At 40.1% G+C, this 14,777-nt stretch overlaps 1 protein-coding gene across 1 annotated transcript in view; it reads right to left on the minus strand.

Moving 5' to 3' along the window:
- Positions 1-352: 352 nt before the first annotated feature.
- The window catches only part of LOC138208823 (cytoplasmic phosphatidylinositol transfer protein 1-like), a 62,189-nt gene continuing 47,764 nt past the window's right edge, over positions 353-14,777 (minus strand). Inside the window, exons 3-10 of the mRNA XM_069166975.1 lie at positions 10,851-10,939; positions 9,501-9,508; positions 7,646-7,717; positions 3,631-3,726; positions 2,792-2,947; positions 2,094-2,157; positions 673-812; positions 353-432 (exon numbers count right to left, since the gene is read on the minus strand). Of these exons, the coding sequence (XP_069023076.1) occupies positions 427-432; positions 673-812; positions 2,094-2,157; positions 2,792-2,947; positions 3,631-3,726; positions 7,646-7,717; positions 9,501-9,508; positions 10,851-10,939 (631 nt within the window). The 3' untranslated portion in view covers positions 353-426. The remainder of the gene's footprint in view (positions 433-672; positions 813-2,093; positions 2,158-2,791; positions 2,948-3,630; positions 3,727-7,645; positions 7,718-9,500; positions 9,509-10,850; positions 10,940-14,777) is intronic.

Genomic DNA, 14,777 nt, shown 5'->3' on the forward strand with positions numbered 1-14,777 from the left:
TCGGCTCATTGGGCTCGTAAGACATATTGGGGGAATAAGTAAAACAGGGGGTGGGGGAAGACATTCCAAGGTCCCTCTACTGCTCGTCCGCCTCAGCAAGGTCAGAGTTGGAGGGCGGTGTGGATGACTGGACGTGGTTTGAATCGGTTAACGGGCTCAAGGTGGAGCCCTGAGGGACGTCGCTTGGAGCAGGATCAGAAAGGGTCAGGGTTTCCGGAGCAGATTTTTTGCGGAGTCTGTCCTTGGAGACAGAGAGGGACTCGGGCGCATCAGTGCACATGGGAGTGGAGGGGGCGCTGGCGGGGCCAGTAAGGGCACAGGAGGATATGGGCGTCTCGCTGATGGAGATTGACGGGGGAAAGATCCCGATCTTCTGGTTGGTGGCCTCCTGGATGGTGCGCTCAAACTCTCTCACCTCATCCATTGTCATGTCTGGATTGGAAAGAGATTAATTAGGGATCATTTAGAGGGAAAATTAGAAAATATTTTTATCAACTATATTCTTTACATTTTTAACCATTCATGGATGCACGGTTTGACTCCATGTTGGACATAATGGAGTGGCTGTATGAGGACAGTTATATGTAGCCTCGGAGGCATGTCACCAATGGTTCAAATACGAGACGGAGAAGGGGCAATGGAGTAAAAAAAAACAATGAAAAAGACACATACGCTTGCTTTGTCATGGATCTCTATGTCATCCAGTGAAGATGGGTTTGTTGTGGAATGGTCTTGCTGCTCATGGCAAACTTTAATGTTGGTTTTCTCATGCATTTTTCTCTCGTAATCCCGCACGTCATCCAAAGTCATATCTGGAAGAAGGGGGAGGGGTGGAACGAAGGTCGAAATGTTGGTAACTCCCATTGAGAGACAGGTGGGGGAGGGGAGGGTTACAGTAGGTGGCAAAGGTGAGCTTTGTTGAGGTTAAAGTTAGTGGTTAAAGTGCTTGCTTCCCAGGACCCAAAGAGTGTACAGGAGACAGCTAGACATGGCCGAGTCACACCAGGAGGAGAGGATGAATTAGGTCAAGGATGTTTCAAGATTTAGGAAAAGCATGAAGGCGTTGGATCATCGGAAGCACAAGAAAGAAACACCTGCCAAGATTCACTTATTCCACAGGCAAAATCATTCCAGGTGTGAAAAGATTTCAGGAGCATTTCAAAAAACATCCAGGTTGCAGGGAGTTGTGCTATTCATCGAAGAGTAAGAGGAGTATGTTTCATGGCAAAGATAATGAGCTTATTTTCTCTACGTCCTGCAGGTATGAAAAAAAAAAAAAAATAGCTGAGAGTGAGTAAATGTGTTGCAGCCACTTGTGGATGTAAACAGCGCAGCCGCTTGAGCAAAGAAGATACTCAAGGAAGCAGAAGCAGCTTTTATGTTCCAGTCAGTATATCATTCTTAACTGATTTAAATGTCCACTTGTTCCTTCATATAATAGATACCAATTGGTGTGCAAGATTTTTTTTTTTTACCAAACTCGTACGTTTTCTATTTACAGCCACATACTTTGTTTTACTGATATCTAGTTTCAAATTAAGTTATTTAAGTAAATAATAGAGAAACCGTTTTTCAAAAATGTTCCTAATATTGTGCCAACTCTCAACTTTGCTTCAGTATATAGATACATAAACTGAAAAGTATGAATTTATCTATCCAGAAACATGAAAGGATGTGCATTAAGGCTTATTTTCAATGTGCAGGTTGTAATTCAAACAAAGTCCGACCATGCCCGGAGAGGGTTTACAGTCATTAGTGAGTTTGTGGTGGGAGGAGGATCCATGCTGTTGGATGATGAAAAGGACTGGCAGTGAACAGGCAAGATGCAGGTGGAGTGATTGTTCATGCATGCTGGTGAATAAACACTAATCCGAATACAGTGAATATTACAATCAGAGTAGCTGAAAGTACTAACATTTTAAAGAATAACTAGTTGCAGTGGAAGAAAAAAAGTCAACATTAATGAAGAGCTGCAAGGTAATACATGTCAAATATAAAAGGTTTACTACTGTATGCAGGTTCAACATTTATTCAGATAAGAAAAAGTAAATTATTTTATAATTTAAATAAGTTTAATAGTCTTGCAGACGTACCAATCCACTCATCCACCCAGGCAAAAGCCTGTCTGTGTCCCAGCAGCAGCACATCCCGAACCACCTATAACGCAACACAAAAGTGACCCAACATCTTTTAAGTCTTTTATTATTGAATGTTTAAACCCCAAATACTTAAGATTTAGGCAGTGAAGGTGTGATAGTTCCCATGAAATGATAAGAATTCAATCTTAGCGTCAGAAACATACACAAAAAATTACCTCATTACTACGTCGTAAAGTGACAAGATAAAATGCAATCCTATAATCTATCCAATTACCAACCATGAGATGGACCAAACAAGTGGAATTCAGACATTCAGAGCTGTACATGACATATACAGTATATGACCAACTGGAATTGTTGTGTGTGATTAAACACTAAGCCAAGTACAGTGATATTCTCTATTTTTCTGATAAAGTATATATTTGTGACCCCTTTTAAGTGATTTATATCATGACGAGGGGAGTCAGATTGTTGATTAGGATATTTTTGATAATTAAAACAATATAGAATAATGGCAGCCTCATTCTTTAAGTACAACCAAAAGGTTGGACAAGTGGATGAAATTAAAATAAATGTAGCCAAAGAAAGCTGTAAATACAGTTTGTATTACTGCAAGTTAAAAACCATTCAAAGATTTGAGGAAGTTTGATTATAACAAAAGGTAAACATTCATCCCGTGGTTGAGTTCTCACCTTGTGTACAAACTGCTCCACTCGTGTCTGCAGACCCCACACCTCAAACTTGACCGTGACCAGTTTGTACGAGCACATGATGGGATCCTGCGTGTCCCTCCAGCCCTCCTGAAGCATCCCTCGTGACGTCTTGTCAGATTTAAAATATCTCAAGTCCTGCAATAGTGTGTGTGTGTGTGTGTGTGTGTGTGTGTGTGTGGGAGGGGGGGGGAGGAGGAGGGGAGCGACACACAAACGTTTGATATGACAATAATTAACCCAAACCTTCAGGCAACGTTGTTTCTGCGCCCGAGTGGAGACAGACAGTGAGAGTCTAAACTTAGATGCATGACTTAACGTCAGTATTAAATACCACTCGAATTAACCCCTCTGGTCCTTAGAAAATCTCAACCCAGCCTCAATAGAGCTGAGGCAATATGTTATTAAACAGCTATGAAGAAAATTACCAGCTTTCACTTCACAGACTCTGAACTACAAAAAGGCTTTTAAAACTAGCAAGGATAGCTGCAGGACAAGTAGAAATAAGCTCTCCGATCCCCATAATTTGTAGAGGCCATGTTTGGGCAATTTTAATTTTATATTATCAAATATATTTTTATTGAATTTGTGATGCTCCTTGTAGAATAGAAGAGCTTTCTTCACTGGAAATTATTAGATACACAGTAAAATAACGTAGAAACAGATAAAACAATCACAACATCAAGTGAAATCATACTGCTCTGTGTAAATCCCATTGTCTTACTACCGTTTCCAGATTCAGCAGTACACTTACACCTCTCCAGTCGTGTTATCTCCCAGTAGCCCTAAGCATCTGAAAACACACACCTACACAAGCTCACCTCAGACTCTTTATAGTAGCGCTCGGGGATCTCATCGTAGGCGATGTCGATGAAGCACACATCCCTCTCTTGCTCCTTCAGCTCGCCGTCGAAGATCTGAAAACAGGGCAGATCGGTTTGCCTCCCAGTGCCACTCAAAGTAATCTCCTCCAACTCAGAACTGTACCTATTGGGTGACTGAAGCTACTGATGTTTGACTGTGTATCTTGTCACACATTGCTTCTGTATGCTGCTGTAGCGAAAAAATGTCCCCTCGGGGATTAATAAAGTAACTACCTAACCTAACCTAACCTAACCTGTGTACCCTCATCGAAAGCCAAACAGCTGGAAGTACACATTGTCATTGTCTACACAGCCATTAGGGGTCGCTCTCTGCCCATGTCTTCCATTCAGTAGTGCCTAAATTGACACAGTGCTGACTTCAATTACTGTGTCATATGTTGATAAGTCAGCTGATTGTACAAAAAGTGAGTGCTTCTTTTCTTTTTCTCTTTTGTAATATCTTTATTATTTTTAATGCTTTTTTTTTTTCCAAGGATAAGCTCCTAAAAACTTAACAAAATTATGTTCTCTATGACAAGAGCAAGGCTTGCTTAAACATGTTGCTTTTGTATATTACAGACTAAATAGTGTGGTTGCTGTGGTTGAAGGTTACAGTTGAATTTCAAAGATGTGAACAGAGTAGGAGAAAAGGATGTCAGAGGAAAGTTGATAAAAGACTGAGAGGAACATGGATTAGTTTAAACAGATGAAAAAAAGGGGGAAATGAGTTCACTAATTAATTGAGAGAACAGTTTTAAAGCAAATGTCTTCAGTAGGCTTCAGAAGTTCGGCAAAAATACTTTAACAGACGGGAGTTTTGCAATTAATTAGTTTGTAGTTGCACTAATGCAACTGTACAGAAAGACAGAGGTTGGAAGAGTGAAAGATAAAGTGAACGCTACACACATTGGCAGCCCATGAGTGAAACATTCCTCGATACCAGTGATCAAGACTTGTCACCTGTACATGTACTGTTAAAGGCTTTTACAGTGAGTTATTTTAAATATGCTCAAAGACACACCTACCTTAAAAGTAACTACAGCTCTAATGCTACTGCTTGTAACGTGACAATATTCTGTATGTTGTGGATCAATTGTTCAATAAGGGAAAATCTCAAAGTCTGTCAATGTTGTTTATTGGGCGTTGTCTCTATCCTGTTTGACATTTCTTCCTGTTAAAAGAGAGTTTTTCCTTCCCAAATAGTCGTTCATGTGGGTATTGTTGAATTGTTGGTTTCCTTTCTATAATGGTATAATATTCTGTTGTTAGGACTCTACTATGTTCAGTGCCTTGATATAACTTGTGTTGTGATTTGACGCTATATAAATATAATTTATCTGAATTTGCCAATACACTATTTAAATATGTATGCCAGCATTTTTTGGTACACTTCATCTTGTTAATTTTTATGTCCGATTAAACTACAAATGCAAAACACAAGCAAGTTATTTCAGCAATATTAGCAGCAACATATTAATAGACAAAAAAAAAAAATAGAAAATGAATTGTGTTTGAAGGTTGAAAAGTAAAAGAAGAAGAAAGAAACAGATGTATTTTCTCATTCTGCTTGCTGTGTTTTTTAGGAGTCCTTGGAGAGATTAGAGCAACAGGAGTATTTAAGTATGAGCATGCTCGTGTGTGTGTGTGTGTGTGTGTGTGTGTGTGTGTGTGTGTGTGTGTGTGTATCTCTTTGAACAGCAGTGTGGAATCCTGCATGTCATGTACTCTTACCACACCCTCCATTCAAAAAAGTGCATCACGTCCAGACCACTCACACACCCACTCATTTCCTGTCCATATAGCCATGATTTTTCTCCCTCACTTACAATATTCCATATTTTTCTTTCCTTACATCCTTTCGTCCGTCCTCCTTTCCATGTAGTTGGTCCTTCTCCCTTTCACTTTTTTTTTTGTTACTTGCTTACACAGTGTAAAGACGAGCTGAGTGGACAGATGTGGGTTACGCCCTAATAGTGGCTACAAAAGGGAAACATGACTCATGTTCAGAGAGCCTGTAGTTAAATTAAATCTTCAAAAGAACGCAGCCCACAGCTGAATTCGTATTATTTGACAGCCACCTTTATAGCAAATACACATCTCACAGTCATGACCTGGTCATACAACATGTAAAGGCTTTTGTTTATTCGCCCTAAAGATGTTATACAAAGTAGTGCACAGCTGTGTTATTGAATCAGTGACTCTCAGTGTGTCTGCGTGTGTTTCTGAGTGTAGACAGCACACACTCTTGCATCTCAACTCATATCCACAGGCATCTCAAACAGAATCAAACACACACATACGCAACCTCATATTTACGGGACACAACAGTGAATTGTCTTAGTTCTTATCCACGACTTGCATTTGTTGAAGGCGATTTCTGTTCTTAAAATATCATTTAAAAGGTCTTTGATCTATCGCCTGGTCTTGTCAGACCAAACAAGCATCAATCCAAGACATCACTCCATGTTTAATGCACACTGACAGCTTGTCCCTTTCTGTCTCCGTGCTTTATGAGCACATGTAAACTACTCAAACGCATCAACAAGATACTTGAGGCACTGGGAGCCATGCTCGGTGTACACATCTACCATTAAAAGCAACATATAAAGACACAATAAAATTACCCAGCTGGCCCCACACCACAATATATTTCAAGTTGTTTGTTCTTCTGCACACCAGCCTACCATTCCACTTCCTCACTGTCCAAGCACTGGCAGCCTTTCATTAAATGACTAATGCCTCCATAAACTGGAGCGTAGAGTGAGAGTCCAACAGTCCAAATGAAATTAGCTGCCCAAGAAGTGGAGCACTTTTTGGCAAACTCTCAAGACTCATGTATAGTTGGCAGAGTGATATGATGCACATGCGACTGTGAATTACCAAATCTGCCTGGATAATTTTACCCGCGTCGCCTTTGCAGAGGTCTTGTTATTCTACCATATGCATGTTACTGTATGTGCTATTTTGTTTTTAATTGGCTTATTTTGCTTTAAATGTTTCTGTACGAGAACAAGAAGAGACAGACGGCAGAATTACATGAAGCTGAGAGATTTCTGTGGGAGTTAGAGCTTCACTGATTAACAGACTGGGCCAATGGGCTGACATTAGCAGTAATGGTGTTTATGTCAACTGAGGAACAAGAAACAGAAACAGCTATGTATTATGTGTTCAGTAATGAATAAATAAGGAAGAGTTTATTTTTCAATTGTTAAGAGTTTCTGGTAGCTCATATATGGGTCACAAGTAGTGCATATGTTAAATACACTGTATACAAGCTGGTGTATTGTCATCAGGTTTTAAACTGTCATCCATCCATTATCTATCAATCCATTGCTATATCCTGAACAGGGTCACGGGGGGGGGGGGGGGGGGGGGGGGGGGGTTGGAGCCTATCCCAGCTCACTTTGGGCGAAGGCAGGGTACACCCTGGACAGGCCGTCAGCCTATCACAGGGCCAACACGTATAGACACATTCACACCAATGAACCTGACATGCATGGAGAACATTCAAACTCCACACAGAAAAGCCAGGATCGAACCCAGACCCTCCTCGCTGTGAGGCGACGGTGCAAACCATGGCACAACTGTGCCACCTTAAACTGTCATGTATGAGCCAAATTTGGGACCTTGCAATCTGTGCAGCACAGCACACAATGAAAGCAAGCCACAAACAGCTGTTTCTACACACCTCCCACCACTAACTTGGAATCATTTTTGTTATCTGGCCTTTCTGAGAATATTACCTGGTCAAATCAGTTCATTTTATGCTTTTGAAAAATTACTTGGTACTTGGTATTTATTTTTTTTGACATAGCTGCACATGGTCCGAAAGTTGGAGAACTTCTGCCCCGTTCTTGAGGAGACATGCATGCAGATGTACAGGGCACTCATACTGTGTCCCATTGGGCATGTGACTGTGAGGAAACACCGAGATCACCATTCAAAGCTCCCACCTTACAATCAGTGTACTCACATTATCGTTGCATCCTTTGTTGTCCTCGTATTTTGTCTCTATGTGGATGGAGAACTTGGGCAGGAATGAGCACTGTGGATTACACAAGAAAAAGATGTAAAACCACTTGTAAAAAAAAAAAAAAGAAAAAAGAAGTAAGTATAATAAAAAGCAATGTGCTTGACAAAAGCACTGTGTATCAGAGTTTTTCTTTTGTTGTTGTTTAACTGCATTTTAAGGTTTTTAAAGAGTAAAAATAGAAGTTAACACACATTCACTTGTGATAATCAAGAGACGGTTACATGTTTGATGTTATATTTGTACTCTATAAAAGTGGACATTTCTACATGCTTTGTTGTACCATGTTTCAAAGTGCTTTTATCAGCGCAGAACTTTCTTCTCTCGCTCTACGTTTTTCCTCAGTGTATAGTAAGAAAACAAAAGCCCAAGCCGTGACAGACGGTGCAGGATTTCAGTTTCTATCAGCTTGTCAAAAGTGACAAATGCCAAGACAATTCTTAAGACTTTTGTGAGTCTTGTGCCTAAAAAACTAAATCGTGCATGGGTGTATTTACACTGACTCACACATGAGCACAAAACGCTCCCACACATAAACAAGGGACAATATTAAGCTTTCTGTCACTGTCACAACATTGTCCTCTTTCCCCTCTCATCCCCGCACCCTAAAGCGGCCTGACTCATGCTGTCGACATTTCTCACTCTGCACAACAGAAGCCCTACAGCTAAGCCTAATCACATGCATGTGCATCTTAAAATGTGTCATCTTGTTCTGCCAAAGCTTTAATGTGTTTCAAGGGTTAATCACAGGTCACATAGGGCACTCTGCTTATTAGTGAAAACATGCTGGTGGGTGTGTTTGTGTGCCTATGCTGTAGAAGTTCTTTTAATCAGTACAGATGAAAAAGATGTAGGTTTTGCCACTAACGAACCTAATCCGTTTGTGGGTGAATTCAGTAACCGTCAGATACTGGGGCTACACTTCAAAAGACCTAAAGGCTGCATGATTCACTTCTGCAAACAGGGTTTACAGCCTCTGAAAAGATTGAACCACACATACGTTAATGTGGTAATGTTTGCATTTCTGTAACATTTGACTAGTTACAGGCTAACCAGCTGACTCACTTTAGTATGTTTAGAGTATGTTACTAAGTGTTTATCATGTAAATCAGGGGTCTTCAACCCAGAGCTCGGGAACTACCAGTATCCTGTGACCCAGTTCTGAGTAGATTGCTGAAGGTTTGAACAATATGCAGCGTTTCCCCTGCATACACTTACTTCGGCGGGCAGGCGGGGCCAGGTATATTGAGGGCTGCCCAAATATATTTGGTGATGAATTTCAGCAATTTTTTAGTAATCTATTTTTTAATCTGTCCAAGAAAAAAATCTCCCCTTTTAAATGTAAAAGTCCCCCAGTCACACACAGGGTGCAGCCATATACCGTTTTGACCTAGACGTGCGTTTCTCTCAGGCGGGGCGGTCGGTCCCAATCGAAGGGGAAACACTGGATATCGCTAATTAAATCTTATGCCAGTGCGCTTTATTTGACACGTTTTGAACCAGTTTGGCCACACACAAGTTGCGGAGGAAAACAAATTGGAGCCCCTGATGTAGATAAAAACAAATAGTGAAAGAGTGAATGTGGGAGGGGCTATTAGACAGCTTCAAGTGAAGAAGTGAGACACGATTCCTGTTTTTCTTTGTGTTTTGAACTCCATGTTGCCACAAATCCAACATGATGTGATCATAAAGAAATTCAGGGCATCGTCTATGTCTTCAATTAGCTCTAAATAGTTGCAAAGCAAAAAAAAAAAAAAAAAAAAAAAGAAGGTGTGAAACACGCATCAAGAATACTCACAGTATATTCTTCAGACAGAGGTGACAGACATCAGGTCAGGGCACAGGAAAAACAACAGAGACAAGATTAGTTACACAGCCTTACAAGCATTTCCACAGAATGAAATGTGAAGGCCACAATAGATTAAAAAAAAAAAAAAAAAAAAAAAAAAAAAAAGTGTCAGACTGCATAAAATCCTGAGTGTCACATATTTGATCCCTCACTTCACCCCCTCCTTTGTGAATTTCTTCCCTACTTTCTCTGAATTTGCGCTCATCAAAAAAAAAAAATCCCTTTCATCCGTGTTCCTCATCTCATAGCAATTTGTTTTTAATGATCAGAAACATTAAAGTATCACAGGAATATGTCCTGTGCACCGGTGCTCTGATCATTGCACTCCTGAATACTGTTTGCTTGTGATGTTGGTGATTCACGCAAGGTTCCACTGCTCATCGAGAGTCAGCGTGTATTGAAAGCATTTGCATTCTGGCAAAAAACTGTAAACATGTAAATATGTGACAGCTTGAGCATGTTTCCATAGCATTAACATGTTTGCTTGCAAGACACCATGTGAGAAAGGGCAAACAGTGATAAACAAAAAGCTGCAATGGTGCGTCTGACAGTGTCATCAGTGTCGCATCATCACTTCTGAGTTCGCATTAGATCTACCGTATCTGCTGATGCTATCACTTGTAAATACCGTCAGCTTTTTGAGTTTAAGTTTATACTTTATCGATCAATGTTGAAAAGTCCTCCTTCCTGACCTCACACATTTCATTAACATTTTGCTTAGGTTGCAATAAAAACGTATTTCCTGTGTCGCAGTCTCCAGCTCATGATCCACGTGTCCATACTTACTATAAGCCTGACTGTGGTCAAACCTCCATATGTCCTTCACATACCACATATGGAGCAGCTGAAAAGTGAGCATCAGAAATCCCTAGATTATACAACATTATGTCTGGGCCTGCACAGGGGCTTTGGTGCAAAAAGCTTTTTCCACAAAGTAAAAAAAAAAACAAAAAAAAGCGCTGTAAAGATCGGCAGTCCTGTATCATGTCTCCTCTCCGTGCTTTTTGAAAATCATCTTTTCATACCAAATGAAGTGTTTGTACCGATGGTGAGAGCAGAGTGAACTGTGTCTTGACAAAAAAAAAAACATTTTAAAACAGAGAAGCTGACTCAAGGAAAAGAAAAAAAAAAAAGTCCTCATGTGACTGCAGTGCTGAGCCTCTCACTGTTTCTACACCTGACAAGAATTAGCGAGGTCACAGTGGGGCTCCTTCTGTAACAGCAGCTAACTGGATTTGATACGAGGTGAGTGGTGAACAGCTGAATAGTCTGGCAAACACATTTGCACTGTAGACTCACCTGTTATGGTGTAAGGGTAGTAGTTCCATGCTTTCTCCGTCACGTAGAAAATTTTAGGAACCACTGCTCGGGCCCAGGTGGGTAATTTACTGCAGGGAGACATTGAGACAGACAGAGACGAATGAGGAGCGGGACAGGGAGCGTGTATCAGCGAAGGATTTATTGGGGGGTGAAATTGGTTAAAAAAAGAAAGAAAAAGGGCGTCCAAAAAAGCTTTGATTTTAGGAAATTGGTCTCCTTTCAGTCTTACAAAAAGAGACCAAAACATATTTTACTGAACATTAGGATATCTCCATGGTGCCTATAAAACCTTTAAGGTCCCTTTTGGAGCTACAAGGAAAAGTAAGGACCAAAAAGCAACATGAGGACCCAAATCTTCTAATCATGGATTAAGTACTGCATGGCTTGGTATTAAATTGGAAAATTGGATCTGTTTTCAGGAACATCCAGTTCACATTCACACAATCACCGTTTGATCTGCTGGTTATGGAGCAGCATCAGTGGAATAGCTGGAAGTTAAGGCCTGTAAGTGCTCCAAAAGTACGCAAGCGGCGGGAATTAGGGAGGAACAAGTGCTAGTCTTTCTATTTCCCATAAATCAGCTGCGTAGCAGCATAAAGAATGCCTTTATGAAAGCGGTTACTCACTGAAGTAAAAATATGATCTTAAAAATAGAACTTGTTTTCAGAGTATTGGAATATTTCAAAGGCCGAGAACAATTTGCTTTGCAGAGTAGATTACCTTTTTCTCGCTTCACATCTATGAATATTTGCTGCTTTTCTTGTTTGTAAATAGGAAACGACATTTTGTGGTCAGACAAAACAAGATTGATTTGTAAACAAAAAAAATCTTTGCAGTTTGCCATGTTCTGGTCACTGCACAACAAAGGAACAAGATATAACATGTTAATGTGTCCCAGGTCGACAATTTCTTTGGACAGAGCCAGACGAGCAATTTCCCTCAGTGTCCAGTGTTGTGCTGAACTAAGATAACAAGCTGCTAGCTGTAGCTTCATATTTAGTAGAGATATCAGAGCGGTATTAATTAAACTCCTGGAAATGATGAACAGTTCCTTAGGTTGCAGCCTCAGATTGAGACTTGAGACTTTTCTTAACCTGTTAGCCCTTTTCTGCACCCTGAACCTCCGTATTATATGTTATGTCAGTATGTGCACTCAGGTGACTTGATCTGCGACTTTGCATGCTTGACATTCTCTAATGTCGAACTCTGAGCTCTGGTAAGATTTTAATTAAGGCTGCGCAAAGAACTTATTTATGAGACGTGTCAAACACCAAAGTGTTTGACTTCTATCGAAGGAGAAATCTCCGGGGTTGAAAAAGTGCCAAAAACTGCATTTCCTCCAGTGGCGACTTGAAGACGGCTCCAAAAGTGAGTACGTCTGCATATACTTCAATTTCAAAATACTTAATTTTACAGAAGAAATAAACATCTTTTCAGTATGGTACAAAACGGTTTTGGTCTGTTTCAGCTAGGTTGGCTTGCCATCTTCAAGTTTAAGCCATTGACTTTCAGTCAGAGCCATACAAGCAAAGACTCTTGTTGGCGCTGATTTCAGCAACCAGGCTTCACTGGGCCCACCTCAGCTCCACCCACGCACCTCCTTTTGCTAATTTTTGGATTAACTGGGAGTATGGCTTGACTCTGGCACTGCCAAGATTGTGATGGTCAGAGTCATCGACACCGAGTTTCGAAACCACTCTGCAGCAAATTGGCGACGTTACGGAGGCCATGTCCATTATTTCGACAGGCTCGATTGTTTGATTGATTGACAGGAAAACATTTCCTCAAGGAGGGACAAAAATGGTGTTCGATGCGTCGTGATCGCTGTGCATGAAATCAGCCTTCGATGGTCACATATTGTGAATGTTGGCAGGCAGGCTCTCTCTCGCCTCCCTTTAACAAAAGAGACTGACACTCCTCCCACACGTCCATCTGTTGATTCCTCCCATTCCCTCCCTGTCCTTTTAAAAGGTCTTTGCCAAAATCTGCTGCGATGGAGCCCACGTTGCTTTCATACCAAAGCTGGTGGTTGTATTTAAAAAAACAAAAACAAAACAACAAAAAAAACCACTAAAGGAAAGGCAACAGTTATTTAATCATAACGTCAACCATTCCTTCTCTGCTCTTGAAATGAAAGTTATTGACAGAACAAACATGGACGTGTTCGGGTTGGATGTGATCAAGCCAAGTAGTAAAGTACTGTACGAGGCAGATTGTGGAGAGCTAATGAGGTGGCTGAAGCGTGACAGAAGGAGTCCAGATTGAGTCCCCTGCTGGTGTATCAAAGCTAAATGTTTAGTTGTTGCAGTCACAAGGTAGGCCAGTTGAATGGGCCAGATCAGTAGTTAATCATGGTTATTGATTTCATGCGACAAAAACTGGATTGTACATGACTTTATGCAAGATCAGGAACGAGCACCTGCACACCTCTGAACAACCAGAAATTACTAATAGGTTAGATTTTTTTTTCTGTTTCTTGTCTGAAGGGTATGTTCCTTTTATCATTCAGAGGTGAGCGCTTTTAATAATAGCACAGATGTGTTTATCAGGTTCATATTTAGAGCTTTTACATTCTATCAGACACAGAACCAGACTAACACCTTTTCGGCACAAAGACTTACAGGTGTGTGAGGGAACCACAGTAGGTCATGTTAGTGTTTTTTTTTCCCAGTATGCATTCATAGATTTTACCTAAAAGAAATTAGAGTTACCATGGTGACAGGCCAACACTGTATTTTTCGATATAAACAGATTCAAATGGACATAAAAGCTAAGAGTTGGGTGGTTGCTGTTTTTTTTATTGTTTTTTTTAATGTCTCTTTCTACATTCCTTTTCATTATTTTTTGCATTGCCTCAATACAAATTCCTCCTTTGTAACAATAGTTTTAATAAGCTGTTGAAATCTGGTAAAAAATTATTTGTGAATTAAATGAACTGGCTTGAAGAGAGTACAGGAAATATTTGTCCTGAGATGTTGGCCATATTTTACAAAAAACAAAGCTGAACACACTTTAAAATGCATTAACTATGGCTTTTGTGTGTCCAGGTTGTCATGCATGGATATCTTTGAAATTAAAACTCGTTCTGAATGGGTGTGTCAAGACAAAAACCTGAGGCTTATTTATTACACTACAATTATTATGCCTTTGCTTTTCATCCCATGGTTTCTGTACCGTGAAAAAAAAAAAAAAAAAAAAAAAAAAAAAAAAAGCCTCAAGCAACTGGTTTTTTGATTTGGAAGAATTTGTTAATAAAATTCTTCATTTATATTCTTACTTTTCTAATTCAACAGAGAGAAAACTGAATAAAAATACCTCAATGAAAAATCCTACTTATCTGTTTGCTGCCTTTGCCTTCTCTCGCTCCTCTGCAGAGAAGAGCGGTGCTGACTCAACATAATTAGTTCCCCGGCATAGCGAACGCTGACACAGGTATTTGTGCTCAGAGAAATGGCCTACAGCACCTCTGCCTCTTTCCCTTTTCTCTCTCACTCTTGACATTTTTTTGTTTCTTTTCTCATTTTCTTTTCCTCTTTCTTCTCTTCAACATATTCTCTTTCCTTCTTTCTGTCAGCTCGCTTTTATTCCTGTAAAAAAAAAATGTTGTATGTAGAACAAAGTCCACAAAAAGGCTAATGGGATGCAGTGAGATGCACCAGGATAAGTACGTCAGCATGTCACGTACAGACCTCATCAATAGACTGAATTTAATCCAGCTGCTTTACACACCCAGTACACCAGGAATTTCTAACTTTGTAAAAAAAAATTTAAAAAAATCATGGCTTAAGATGATCTCTTTTTTGAATAAGTGAGTTTCAAAACAGAAGATCAAGTCCCAGGTGGCAAGCAAGCCTTTAAGAAAGTGGCTTTTGGCTCATTTGGCATTTTTGTAATGTTATTTATTTA

Source organism: Embiotoca jacksoni, unplaced genomic scaffold (genome assembly GCF_022577435.1).
Source record: "Embiotoca jacksoni isolate LCO1_2020_lvr unplaced genomic scaffold, fEmbJac1.0.p SCAF_4, whole genome shotgun sequence".
NCBI lineage: Eukaryota > Metazoa > Chordata > Actinopteri > Embiotocidae > Embiotoca > Embiotoca jacksoni.